Source organism: Akebia trifoliata, unplaced genomic scaffold (genome assembly GCF_017979445.1).
Source record: "Akebia trifoliata isolate Shusen 1 unplaced genomic scaffold, ASM1797944v1 Contig00333, whole genome shotgun sequence".
Lineage (NCBI taxonomy): Eukaryota > Viridiplantae > Streptophyta > Magnoliopsida > Ranunculales > Lardizabalaceae > Akebia > Akebia trifoliata.
Window position 1 is genome coordinate 53,818 of NW_028236968.1, and position 15,065 is coordinate 68,882.

At 30.7% G+C, this 15,065-nt stretch overlaps 1 protein-coding gene across 3 annotated transcripts; it reads right to left on the minus strand.

Moving 5' to 3' along the window:
* Positions 1-89: 89 nt before the first annotated feature.
* LOC147381619 (vacuolar cation/proton exchanger 3-like) lies at positions 90-13,259 on the minus strand. 3 transcript variants are annotated; one of them, XM_086430166.1, is made up of 14 exons: positions 10,349-10,420; positions 8,909-8,950; positions 7,463-7,504; positions 6,376-6,636; positions 6,222-6,289; positions 6,103-6,131; positions 4,468-4,658; positions 4,139-4,351; positions 2,086-2,220; positions 1,449-1,565; positions 1,311-1,364; positions 804-920; positions 485-581; positions 90-394 (listed from the first exon to the last, which is right to left on the minus strand). In XM_086430166.1, exons 1-14 carry the CDS (start codon positions 10,367-10,369, stop codon positions 372-374), a joined length of 1,410 nt encoding a protein of 469 aa, XP_086286292.1. In that variant the 5' UTR covers positions 10,370-10,420; the 3' UTR covers positions 90-371. The 3 variants fall into 3 exon arrangements, with proteins under 3 accessions (XP_086286292.1, XP_086286293.1, XP_086286294.1); XM_086430167.1 differs by lacking the exons at positions 8,909-8,950; positions 10,349-10,420 and adding an exon at positions 13,234-13,259; XM_086430168.1 differs by lacking the exons at positions 7,463-7,504; positions 10,349-10,420 and having other exon boundaries at positions 8,909-8,932.
* Positions 13,260-15,065: the final 1,806 nt, after the last annotated feature.

Below are 15,065 nucleotides of genomic sequence, written 5' to 3' on the forward strand. Positions count from 1 at the left end.
GGTGAGTATACTGAGATGTCCCAAGTCCAGCCAACAGGGGCAAAGCATGGAAAAGGTATGTACCAAACAAAGTTTGCACTAAAAAAAACTAACGAAAGAAAACAAAATGGTTTATTACAAGAGAACTTCCTACCTGAACGTTGAAACTATAATGTGATGTACAGTCGGCCATCTTCTCTTCACAGTTTTGGGCCAAAGGAAAGACAGACACAGATATGACAATGCCGCCGCATGAAATAATAAGACACTGAAGATCACTATATTGGAAGTTGGAAACAAAAAATGGAATGGCTGCATACTATACAATGGAATTATGGATAATAAATCATTAAGGTCCACTGCATCATGAATCCATGGCTCTTCCTTGTTGACTAAATTTTGGTAGGCTTATCCTCTGCAAAACCATACTTTCAGATCTTAATGGCATTGGCACATATTTGAAATAGATTTATATGAAATACCTTTCACAAGGAAAAGGACTCACCAACAGAATTAGGGTCTACGTGCACGAAAAAACTTCCAGCTACAATCAAATAGCATAATACCAACAATAAACCTTTCAAATAATTTGAAGTTCCTTCCTGTAAGTAGACACATTAAATATAAGACACGTGAACAATAAGAAACCCACAATGTCGAGGGGAAAAAATCAAAGGTTTTAGATTTGAAAAGTCAAAACAATCTCCTTGTAACGAAAAATGCTATATGATCAACCAACAGAATTTGCAGAAAAAGCCTACTTTGGCATTGTATTTCGCAAAAGAAAAGTACAAATAATTTCTCTTAATCTTCAAAAAACGAACCTGCACCAAGAATGCTACAACTAAAACAGTTATAAAAAGCGTGACTGTCTCAAAAATTTGAAAATTTAAGTCCATTGGGCGCCCCATGATCCACCCTACAACCACACAAAATGGAATCTGCAACCACAATAACCACATTAATCAATTATACTAGGAATTGAATGACATGGAAATGCACAAACGACCAACACTTTTTATTATGTCTACAAGTCAAAGGCTCATCAAAAGAGGGGTAGAAAATTTTAACTTTCTTTGCATAAAAAACTGAAGGATTCAATATTAAAAAAAGAGAAAAAAAAAAAAAAAAACAACCAAAGGCTTCATAATGCTTTGTTTCCGTGGAATAATAAAGGTTAAAGAAACATTGCTAGCATAAATTGTTACATTCATAATACCTGGAAAAAAAAATTGTATGCAGTGACTCAAAAAATAACAATTAATAATGCAAGGGAATCAATCAGCCCACCATTGGCAATGGAATTAAACACCAAATGTTTTATTACCCACCCCAAACATAGATATCTGTGTTGAAGATCCTATTGCAACTCCCAAAGAAATGTCCTACACAGAAATTTGAGTAAACCATAATGAGATAATAGAAAACCAAATAAGATTTTAGAGGATTCCAGATATAAAAACACTTACTAGCTTGTCTTTCATAGCAAACATAATAGCGCTTGCATGCTCTGCAGCATTCCCCACAATTGGAAGCAAAATGACACTAATAAATGCAACTGGAATTTTCCATGCAATAGATGCTCCCTCCAAAAAGAACAATGTATCGTGAGTAATATAGTGTAAGAATAAGAACATGTATAAACATAAAAAAAGTAAAGTATCAAAAATATCAGTCTTAGCTAAATCTTTGTTTCTTTCTTCCAATAAGATAAAACCTTTAATTAAAAAAGAAGAAGCAAGTCTTATGACTTTCTAGGCTGGAGTAAAATAGATCTTTATTGCATAAATAATTGAAAATTTTACATCAAATAAAAAAGTAAACAAGACCAAAAGAAGGAAATAAACACAAGAACTAGGTCCTTCTTGAAGATGTTGAAGCCCGAAATTTACCAATAAAATACATCTACCCTGTTTTTAAGCATTGTTTGCAACAAAGCTAAGAAATAATAGATGCATCAAGCAATAAGGAAATACCAAGTATCAACTTTGTTACTTAAGACATATTCATCCTTATCCAATTGAAAAATATAACAATAGAAATGTCACTGGATATTATAATATAATCAATCAAGTGTGAAAAACAATGTTAATAAGGCCCCATTACCTGTATGGCATCAACTAGGTACTCTGAGAGGACTGAAATCCAAGTAGTCAAAATTGCAAGCCATATTATTGATTCCCATTTAGATATCTCTGGAACTTCGTCATCATCGGAGCTCCCTTCTATTTGACTTCCACCCTAAGTTCATGCCATTTGCCACAAAAAATCCATATGAATAAGCAAAACAAATGGACTAACATTATGAGAAAGTATCTATTTTTTTATAAGAGTAAAATGACTGCATATTATAGAAGACAAGTCACTAAGCCATGTAGTTACAGTTTTGAACTAGATTCCAGTTTTATATAGGTCTACAATACAATAAGATTAATTCTTCTTCTCCCTCCTCTCATGCACCAAACCTTACTTTCAACAATGAGACAAAATATCTTTCCCATGATTAATATCTCCATCATCAAAGAAACATCGTACATGCTGCTCTAAAACTACATCACCAGGAGACCAAGAAGCTGATGTATAATTTCAACATTAGATTTTGTAAAGAATTAAAATGTGAAATAACTTTAAACAAACCATAAATATTGGAATAATCTAGTTTTTCCATAATTATGTAGTCAAAGTGTTAGGCAACACCAAGGAGATAGGGGTCCCTTCACATGGGGTGATGCTTAGGTGAAGCTTAAGCTGCAATTCATTTATTTATTTTCTAAAATTAAAAGGGAAATTCTTTTGTTCGTGGGTTCTCTGCCAATCAAAGATTGGGAAAAAAAAAGGAGGGGCTGAATGGTTTTGAGTCTCACAAACAACCTGTCTCCTACGAGAGAGGATTGTTTCTATTTTAGAACAGTCCCTCCTAAAGTCCTAATCATAAAAAAATGAGTGAGCCAGGGTTTCAAAATATGATAGCAATGACTTCAAAATGTGATTGTGCAGGATTCAAAACATGAATAAAGGAGAGAAATTGGTTGAAAATAAGGTAATGGAATTATTTATATATAAGCTTATGAGAGTTCTACTAGTAAATAGAACATGCATCATCTTCATCATCAATAAAGCCTTAACCAAGATACAATTTAAGATCAGTTGAATGAATCATGCACCTTTGTTCAATTTTGTCTAAGGCCATGTAAATTCTAGTGTTATATCTGCCCATTACCTCAATCCACACTATCTTAGGCTTCCCTCTCAGTCTTGTAGAGCCTTCAACTTGCACATTCCTTCTAAGTGGGGCTCTAATTATCCTTTGTTGCACATGACTAAACCATCTCAACTGATACCTTTAGTCTATCACCTATTGGGACTACTACTGATTTTTCACCAATGCATAGATTTCTAAATCTTTCTTAACTGTTCCAATCATCCATTTCAATGTCCTCATCTCTATAATGCTCAATCCATGAACATGTTATTTCTTGATTACCCAACATTCAACTCCATAAGGCATTCTTGTTCTTACTGCCGTCTTACAAATTTTTTATTAATTGGGATGCGTCGGTCACATAGCAGTTCATAAGAACACTCCGCTTTTTAATTAGAAAGCTCTGATTCTATGGAAAACATCCTCCTCGATCTCACCAGCCTTATGGATCACAGCACCAAGGTAACAAAAATGTTCACTTCAGGTATTTCTTTCTAAATGGCCGTGTACACTATGTTAAATTGCATCCAACACCCAAGCAAGCGCCTGCCTTGGGGTTGGCCTAAGCATTAAGGATCCTGGTTAAGCGTGTTGGTTGCCTAGACGAAGCTTTGATTAAACTGTTGGTCAAATGCTTGTTCACTCAAAGCGCAGTTTAAGAAAGGGAATATAATTTATTTTTAGCAAAAAATAGGGAACTAGAAGTAATTCTATTTGCTAGGAATGGACCTAAATTGGAGTTGCATTGGCTAGCTGCACTGAATATTAAACCTAAAGTTTTTGCTCTGGCATCAAGTATGACCATATACAAAAGCTTTCCATCAAGCAACAAAGTCTTACTTGTGATTAGCTATATGATGGAGATCACATAAGATAAGAGTATCGGTGGTTTATAATAATAGCAAATCTATGTCAAAGCTTAAAAATAAAACATGGTATGCTTCTGAAGTAACCAACCTCATCAACAGAGGTGTATAAAACCTTGTGAGTCCTCAGCTGAAAAAAAAGATAGGCAGCATATGCCACAAGCATAATGCAACTGCTAAACCTTGAAAGAGCTAATTCTGACTTCCCAAAATGAGCCTCAGTGTGTGTGAAGTGGAGTGCAGCTGGAAAAGTTAGTCCCATAACTGCCATCAATAGTAATCCTGAGTTCATTACAGCAGTTGCCTGCCCATAAAGGTATAAGCATTCCAAATTTTTCATCAAAGAAAAGAGGCAAAATTAATAATAATAAAAAAAAAAACAAGTTTATTAAGAATGTTTTATCTTATGCACCTACGTACCTTGTTAAAAACCTGCTCCTTCTTATTAATCCCTCCACTGAAGAATGCACACCCAAGAACTAGCAACATGTTAGACAAAATTGAGCCTAGTAATGACTGCTGGACAATGCGGGTCATTCCATTTTTCAGTGCATAAATTGATATAATCAACTCCGTTGCATTTCCAAAAGTAGCATTTAGAAGACCCCCAACTGCATGTTCCAATTCATACAGCATAAATAATCCAATATGTATAATAGATGAACATAAAAAATTTGAATAATAATAATAATAATAGTTATTATTATCTAATATAGTCTGAGAACAAGGAAAAATCAAATGATATATGCCCTAAATTAATGAACTGTTGAGAGACATGTATGACAAACATTTACTTCAAGAAAAGAGAAGGTGGGTGCCTAAGCTATATATTCGTTAAGAATAACTGACCCCCTTTATCGGATCCATTGGTATCATCTTGGTAATGCTTACTTACACGAAGAAAATTTGTTTGATAACTATCTGTAGAAAATTTTGGATCATAAGACCTCCGTTTTTGAAGGTCATCTATCATAACCAATGTTTTAAAAGTTGTCGGAGGCTTAATCCTTGAAGCAAGGCTCTCGAAAGAGGCCTTGAATGTTTAAGAAAAGGCCATTTTCCCTCAAAGGTTTTGTCTTACTCAAAGAGCTGTTGATAATGCTTGGACCTTAAGGGAGGCATACACCTTTTTGGTGCTTCTTGACCAAGTACACGCCTTATGGGGATGTGTCAAAATTTTCCCCCTCTATTTTGGTAGTATAACTACATAATAATCCTAACAATTGTGAAGTTATTCATGTTATGACATAATGTCCATAAGTCGTGAGGATTTGCAACTATTCCAATCTTTGGCTCTTCTTCTTCTTCTTCCACTATTTTATGTTTCTTTCTTATTTTTATTGCTTTATATGTTGAACTTACTCCTTTGCTGCTTCTTTTATTCTTACTTTTATGTTTTTAAGTTAAGAGTGGTTGTTACACTTCCCTTTATGTGCTGCTTTTTGTTTGAGGGATTAAAAAGTGTAAAGTTGGCTACATGAAACTATTGATTTGGTTCATTTTTAATTTGATTTTGACAAATTTGGAATTTGTATTCATATACTGAACTTTTTATTTATTTTTTTAATTTTCTATTTATTAATTTGTGTATTTAATTATCTATCAATTAAAGTTGTGAGGAACTGAGGGTTACTCCTCATGCCTTGGTGTTTGAAAACACTACTTGAATACGACAGTTGAGTGGCTTTGTTCAGTATGGTGCTTCTAGTTCCTTGGAATTCCCTTTCGTATGATTTGCATATTTTACCTAAACACGCACCACTTAATGTCATTACAAAAAATATGAAGTTTGCGAATTGACCATCTGCTTGTCTACAATAATCAACTTCACTGGGCAATTTAACTAAAAATTAAAAAGATTTTTTTTTTTTTTTTTTGGAACCAAGAACTCCTGGCCTCTTAGAAAAATCCTCGGGGCACATGCAGTCCCCTCCACACACACACATGCACCAGGTAATTTCTGGGATAAATCCCTGAGAGTAGCCCCTAAGGGGGGATTCAAACTCAAGATTTGGAGGTCATCTATTAAAACTAGCATATAACACCAAAATTTACCTGTAGCTCCAGTGAAAAAGGATAGTTGCCTACATTAAAGGGAAAACAAAGCCGTATTAGGTGCTTGTCAAGCTGCATGATTGAAAAATGAAAAACATTACAAGATTAAAAGTTGTTACTCTGTAGTGAAACCCAAACGCTCAGCCAAAGGTGTTATACCCAATAAGCAGAACAAAAAAACCCATCCCTGCAATCCATCTAAAGAAATAAATCTAAACATGCATGTAAGATAATATGATGCCGAAGATATCATATAGAGAAGTGAAAACTCACATGATGGCCAGTTAGATAATGGACTAATATTGCTATAGGGCCGAATGGCAAAAGTAAGTTGATTTTGGATGAAAAGATTACGATCTTTATGCTTCTGACTATTTTATTCATAATAAATTTAGTACAACAAACTTGCGAAGAACCCTGAAATGTACTATTATAAATTGTATCCTGAGAATCTGTCGTTCTAGAAGTTGCTACAGGGCTGACTAGGCTCTCATCCTCAAATTCAAGTACCGATATTGTGTCGGGTGATCCCATCTGTACATCAACAACATTCCGTAACATAAATATTATCCAATAATGAATTAATAAAGGCAATGTATTGGATTTACATCCCACAAATTGGATTACAAAGTAAGGTTCCAACTTCTTATGGAAGGAAGGATAGCAGTTGAAGTGAGATGAGATGCGTAGAATGCTTAACCTAATGCACATGTTCATACACCATAAAATAAATTTAATACAAGTGAATGGAAAACTCTCTTCAAATATGGTAGTGGGAGTGGAGTGGATTCCAACCAACAGACAATCATTCCAAAAGAATTGATAATTCCCTCAAATCATGGAAAAATAACAATCAATTGGGCAAAAGTTGGTAAAAAGAATCAGGAAAAATAAATATATACTACTGCTTATGGATAACGCAAAAATAAAAAATAAAAAAAAAAAGTATTTTTCCTATATTAAAGAAATTTATAAATTTTCATATTAAATATAACATAAAAATATATCTTTTCAAAGCTTCGCAAATATGTCGGAATTAATAAATCAAGGATTGAAAGAATCGTGAATTAATTGTAACCTTTTCAAAAAATCAGAGAATTGTATCACTATGAATATAACCAAATTCATGTTGAGAAGCACTGTAAGAAAAAAAAAAAAAAAAACAACAACAAACCAAACTAGAAATAACCCGCTCCTCTTTTCATACTAACAGTAATCCCCATTGACTTTAGGTTTATATTGAAACTTATCAGAGAAAAATAATAATAATATTATTATTATTGATAAAAGAACGAAAAATATTATTTCGTCTTAAAGACCAAAAAAAAAAAAAAAAAACGAAAAGTAATCTTGCACAAACCTGTAAACAGTTAGGATTCATGATGAGATAATCTCTTGTTTCCTACATTCAGGGGGAACAAGAGAATCAACAAAAAAAAAAAAAAAAAACACGAACCAATGATGATTAACAATGATAAGGTTTGCAGGGTTTCATCAACATCTACATCTACCAAAAGAAAAAAAAAAAAAACTTAACAAATTTCTTCTTTGTCTCCTAAAGCCTAAAGGAGAGAGAATATTATTCGGAAACAAACACGGAGATTAACTGAAGAGAAGAATACGCAATCTCCATATATGTTACCGATTTTTAAGTAACTCAACCGACTCCCACCAGTTTTTCTCGTGGTCTCTCTGCCTCTTGCAAAAATAACTGACATAACTATAACTGCTCATTCCATTAACTCAACAAATTAAAAATATACCACACCTTACAATTTACAATCCACAAGTCAAAACCCAATCTCTCTAAAACAAAGAAATTTGCAAAACAATTCTTTGTAAAACTCTTAAAATGAGTCCGTTGATTGACTCATGATCCAACGATCAAAGTTTTAGCTTTCGACTTTTGGAATACTGTTTTAAAAATCAGATCAAACCAATGATCTTATAGGATTTTCGACTAATAAACCGTCACTTTTTTTTACTATTAATCCATAGTCACAAAATTCTCTGGAATAAGGGAATAACCCGTTAAATCAATTAATCTAGGAATATGATAATATTTTTATTTTTACTCTCGAAATTTAATTTTTGTCAATATTCAAATCTCAAGAACAAGGGAATAACCCTTTTTTTTTTTTAATTTTTTAATTTTTTTTAATTTTTTAACGAAACGTTCACGAACATGGTATTATCCATTTCTATATATAAATATAGCAAAGGTATTTAAAAAAAAAAATGTTTGACCAACAGACAATCATTCCAAAAGAACTGATAGTTCCCTCAAATCATGGAAAAATAACAATCAATTGGGCAAAAGTTGGTAAAAAGAATCAGGAAAAATAAAAATATACTACTGCTTATGGATAATGCAAAAAAAAAAAAAAAAAAAAAGTATTTTTCCTATATTAAAGAAATTTATAAATTTTCATATTAAATATAACATAAAAATATATCTTTTCAAAGCTTCGCAAATATGTCGGAATTAATAAATCAAGGATTGAAAGAATCGTGAATTAATTGTAACTTTTTCAAAAGATCAGAGAATTGTATCACTATGAATATAACCCAATTCATGTTGAGAAGCACTGTAAGAAAAAAAAAAAAAAATAACAACAAACCAAACTAGAAATAACCCGCTCCTCTTTTCATACTAACAGTAATCCCCATTGACTTTAGGTTTATATTGAAACTTATCAGAGAAAAATAATAATATTATTATTATTATTGATAAAAGAACGAAAAATATTATTTCTTCTTAAAGACCAAAAAAAAAAAAAAAAACGAAAAGTAATCTTGCACAAACCTGTAAACAGTTAGGATTCATGATGAGATAATCTCTTGTTTCCTACATTCAGGGGGAACAAGAGAATCAACAAAAAAAAAAAAAAAACACGAACCAATGATGATTAACAATGATAAGGTTTGCAGGGTTTCATCAACATCTACATCTACCAAAAGAAAAAAAAAAAAACTTAACAAATTTCTTCTTTGTCTCCTAAAGCCTAAAGGAGAGAGAATATTATTCGGAAACAAACACGGAGATTAACTGAAGAGAAGAATACGCAATCTCCATATATGTTACCGATTTTTAAGTAACTCAACCGACTCCCACCAGTTTTTCTCGTGGTCTCTCTGCCTCTTGCAAAAATAACTGACATAACTATAACTGCTCATTCCATTAACTCAACAAATTAAAAATATACCACACCTTACAATTTACAATCCACAAGTCAAAACCCAATCTCTCTAAAACAAAGAAATTTGCAAAACAGTTCTTTGTAAAACTCTTAAAATGAGTCCGTTGATTGACTCATGATCCAACGATCAAAGTTTTAGCTTTTGACTTTTGGAATACTGTTTTAAAAATCAGATCAAACCAATGATCTTATAGGATTTTCGACTAATAAACCGTCACTTTTTTTTACTATTAATCCATAGTCACAAAATTCTCTGGAATAAGGGAATAACCCGTTAAATCAATTAATCTAGGAATATGATAATATTTTTATTTTTACTCTCGAAATTTAATTTTTGTCAATATTCAAATCTCAAGAACAAGGGAATAACCCTTTTTTTTTTTAATTTTTTTAATTTTTTTTAATTTTTTAACGAAACGTTCACGAACATGGTATTATCCATTTCTATATATAAATATAGCAAAGGTATTTAAAAAAAAAAATGTTTGACCAACAGACAATCATTCTAAAAGAACTGATAGTTCCCTCAAATCATGGAAAAATAACAATCAATTGGGCAAAAGTTGGTAAAAAGAATCAGGAAAATTAAAAATATACTACTGCTTATGGATAATGAAAAAAAAAAAAAAAAAGTATTTTTCCTATATTAAAGAAATTTATAAATTTTCATATTAAATATAACATAAAAATATATCTTTTCAAAGCTTCGCAAATATGTCGGAATTAATAAATCAAGGATTGAAAGAATCGTGAATTAATTGTAACTTTTTCAAAAGATCAGAGAATTGTATCACTATGAATATAACCAAATTCATGTTGAGAAGCACTGTAAGAAAAAAAAAAAAAAAACAACAAAACCAAACTAGAAATAACCCGCTCCTCTTTTCATACTAACAGTAATCCCCATTGACTTTAGGTTTATATTGAAACTTATCAGAGAAAAATAATAATAATATTATTATTATTGATAAAAGAACGAAAAATATTATTTCTTCTTAAAGACCAAAAAAAAAAAAAAAAAAAACGAAAAGTAATCTTGCACAAACCTGTAAACAGTTAGGATTCATGATGAGATAATCTCTTGTTTCCTACATTCAGGGGGAACAAGAGAATCAACAAAAAAAAAAAAAAAAACACGAACCAATGATGATTAACAATGATAAGGTTTGCAGGGTTTCATCAACATCTACATCTACCAAAAGAAAAAAAAAAAAAACTTAACAAATTTCTTCTTTGTCTCCTAAAGCCTAAAGGAGAGAGAATATTATTCGGAAACAAACACGGAGATTAACTGAAGAGAAGAATACGCAATCTCCATATATGTTACCGATTTTTAAGTAACTCAACCGACTCCCACCAGTTTTTCTCGTGGTCTCTCTGCCTCTTGCAAAAATAACTGACATAACTATAACTGCTCATTCCATTAACTCAACAAATTAAAAATATACCACACCTTACAATTTACAATCCACAAGTCAAAACCCAATCTCTCTAAAACAAAGAAATTTGCAAAACAGTTCTTTGTAAAACTCTTAAAATGAGTCCGTTGATTGACTCATGATCCAACGATCAAAGTTTTAGCTTTCGACTTTTGGAATACTGTTTTAAAAATCAGATCAAACCAATGATCTTATAGGATTTTCGACTAATAAACCGTCACTTTTTTTTACTATTAATCCATAGTCACAAAATTCTCTGGAATAAGGGAATAACCCGTTAAATCAATTAATCTAGGAATATGATAATATTTTTATTTTACTCTCGAAATTTAATTTTTGTCAATATTCAAATCTCAAGAACAAGGGAATAACCCTTTTTTTTTTTAATTTTTTTAATTTTTTTAATTTTTTTTAATTTTTTAACGAAACGTTCACGAACATGGTATTATCCATTTCTATATATAAATATAGCAAAGGTATTTTTAAAAAAAAAATGTTTGACGAACAGACAATCATTCCAAAAGAACTGATAGTTCCCTCAAATCATGGAAAAATAACAATCAATTGGGCAAAAGTTGGTAAAAAGAATCAGGAAAATTAAAAATATACTACTGCTTATGGATAATGAAAAAAAAAAAAAAAGGTATTTTTCCTATATTAAAGAAATTTATAAATTTTCATATTAAATATAACATAAAAATATATCTTTTCAAAGCTTCGCAAATATGTCGGAATTAATAAATCAAGGATTGAAAGAATCGTGAATTAATTGTAACTTTTTTCAAAAGATCAGAGAATTGTATCACTATGAATATAACCAAATTCATGTTGAGTAGCACTGTAAGAAAAAAAAAAAAAAACAACAACAAACCAAACTAGAAATAACCCGCTCCTCTTTTCATACTAACAGTAATCCCCATTGACTTTAGGTTTATATTGAAACTTATCAGAGAAAAATAATAATAATATTATTATTATTGATAAAAGAACGAAAAATATTATTTCTTCTTAAAGACCAAAAAAAAAAAAAAAAAAACGAAAAGTAATCTTGCACAAACTTGTAAACAGTTAGGATTCATGATGAGATAATCTCTTGTTTCCTACATTCAGGGGGAACAAGAGAATCAACAAAAAAAAAAAAAAAAACACGAACCAATGATGATTAACAATGATAAGGTTTGCAGGGTTTCATCAACATCTACATCTACCAAAAGAAAAAAAAAAAAAAACTTAACAAATTTCTTCTTTGTCTCCTAAAGCCTAAAGGAGAGAGAATATTATTCGGAAACAAACACGGAGATTAACTGAAGAGAAGAATACGCAATCTCCATATATGTTACCGATTTTTAAGTAACTCAACCGACTCCCACCAGTTTTTCTCGTGGTCTCTCTGCCTCTTGCAAAAATAACTGACATAACTATAACTGCTCATTCCATTAACTCAACAAATTAAAAATATACCACACCTTACAATTTACAATCCACAAGTCAAAACCCAATCTCTCTAAAACAAAGAAATTTGCAAAACAGTTCTTTGTAAAACTCTTAAAATGAGTCCGTTGATTGACTCATGATCCAACGATCAAAGTTTTAGCGTTCGACTTTTGGAATACTGTTTTAAAAATCAGATCAAACCAATGATCTTATAGGATTTTCGACTAATAAACCGTCACTTTTTTTTACTATTAATCCATAGTCACAAAATTCTCTGGAATAAGGGAATAACCCGTTAAATCAATTAATCTAGGAATATGATAATATTTTTATTTTTACTCTCGAAATTTAATTTTTGTCAATATTCAAATCTCAAGAACAAGGGAATAACCCTTTTTTTTTATTTTTAATTTTTTTTAATTTTTTAACGAAACGTTCACGAACATGGTATTATCCATTTCTATATATAAATATAGCAAAGGTATTTAAAAAAAAAAATGTTTGACCAACAGACAATCATTCCAAAAGAACTGATAGTTCCCTCAAATCATGGAAAAATAACAATCAATTGGGCAAAAGTTGGTAAAAAGAATCAGGAAAATTAAAAATATACTACTGCTTATGGATAATGCAAAAAAAAAAAAAAAAAGTATTTTTCCTATATTAAAGAAATTTATAAATTTTCATATTAAATATAACATAAAAATATATCTTTTCAAAGCTTCGCAAATATGTCGGAATTAATAAATCAAGGATTGAAAGAATCGTGAATTAATTGTAACTTTTTCAAAAGATCAGAGAATTGTATCACTATGAATATAACCAAATTCATGTTGAGAAGCACTGTAAGAAAAAAAAAAAAAAAAACAACAAACCAAACTAGAAATAACCCGCTCCTCTTTTCATACTAACAGTAATCCCCATTGACTTTAGGTTTATATTGAAACTTATCAGAGAAAAATAATAATAATATTATTATTATTGATAAAAGAACGAAAAATATTATTTCTTCTTAAAGACCAAAAAAAAAAAAAAACGAAAAGTAATCTTGCACAAACCTGTAAACAGTTAGGATTCATGATGAGATAATCTCTTGTTTCCTACATTCAGGGGGAACAAGAGAATCAACAAAAAAAAAAAAAAAAAACACGAACCAATGATGATTAACAATGATAAGGTTTGCAGGGTTTCATCAACATCTACATCTACCAAAAGAAAAAAAAAAAAAACTTAACAAATTTCTTCTTTGTCTCCTAAAGCCTAAAGGAGAGAGAATATTATTCGGAAACAAACACGGAGATTAACTGAAGAGAAGAATACGCAATCTCCATATATGTTACCGATTTTTAAGTAACTCAACCGACTCCCACCAGTTTTTCTCGTGGTCTCTCTGCCTCTTGCAAAAATAACTGACATAACTATAACTGCTCATTCCATTAACTCAACAAATTAAAAATATACCACACCTTACAATTTACAATCCACAAGTCAAAACCCAATCTCTCTAAAACAAAGAAATTTGCAAAATAGTTCTTTGTAAAACTCTTAAAATGAGTCCGTTGATTGACTCATGATCCAACGATCAAAGTTTTAGCGTTCGACTTTTGGAATACTGTTTTAAAAATCAGATCAAACCAATGATCTTATAGGATTTTCGACTAATAAACCGTCACTTTTTTTTACTATTAATCCATAGTCACAAAATTCTCTGGAATAAGGGAATAACCCGTTAAATCAATTAATCTAGGAATATGATAATATTTTTATTTTTACTCTCGAAATTTAATTTTTGTCAATATTCAAATCTCAAGAACAAGGGAATAACCCTTTTTTTTATTTTTAATTTTTTTTAATTTTTTAACGAAACGTTCACGAACATGGTATTATCCATTTCTATATATAAATATAGCAAAGGTATTTAAAAAAAAAAATGTTTGACTAATGAATGATCCAATTTTTATTTTTATTTTTTATTATTATCTTTTTTAATATAAATAAAAATATTTAAAAAAAATACATATTTTTAAGGATAGGTTAATCATCTTCAATCCCTTTGATAAATTTTGTTATCCTAAAATTCAATCTTAATCTTCAGTCTTAAGAATGAGATAGGATCTTTGAAGTAGAAGATGATGAGATTTATTCATAAAGAATTTTAGTGTTCTCTCCAAGAGATTAAGGAGACATTTACAACAATCGGATAAAGATGAAGTCAAATAAATTAAAATTAATTTGCTATTGACATTAAAAAATTTGAAGATGATTAAGATTTTGGTTAGATTGAAAATGAGATTATTTAAGTTACTTTTTTGTTAGTCTATTAAATAAGAACAAATCAAAGAGGCATGTCATCAGTAATTTATTTGTTTTTGTTTTTTATGATGGGGGGTTTTGAACTCGTAGGCCCGACTAGTAGGGGTGAAGCAATTGGTCTCTTTTAGCACCATATCTCACCCAAATCCCTTTGGTACATGTAATACCCAGAACTATAACAAGACAAGAAAGTCATTTTAGGTGGTCAACTATGGGGTTTGAGCTTAAGACTTCTACCTTTTTGGAGGGATGCCTTGGTCATTATGCAACTCTCATTGTTTTCATGTCATTAATTTAAAGATATAAGATATCTCAGATACTCATTAAAATGAGTAGGAATGTCTAAATCACTCCCCCCACCCAAAAAAAAGGGAAGGGGGGGGGGGGAGGAGGAGGAGGTATCAAGGACAAAAGGGACATACCATTAGTTTGAAATATGTCAAAATATTCACCAAAAAATATATTGGACTGACTAGTTGCACACCACTAATTGTTTGGTTGCACACCAATCTTAAAAATCTTTTTATTTTATTTATTTTTTTTTATAAACCCTATTTTAACCTACTGCTTGCATTAC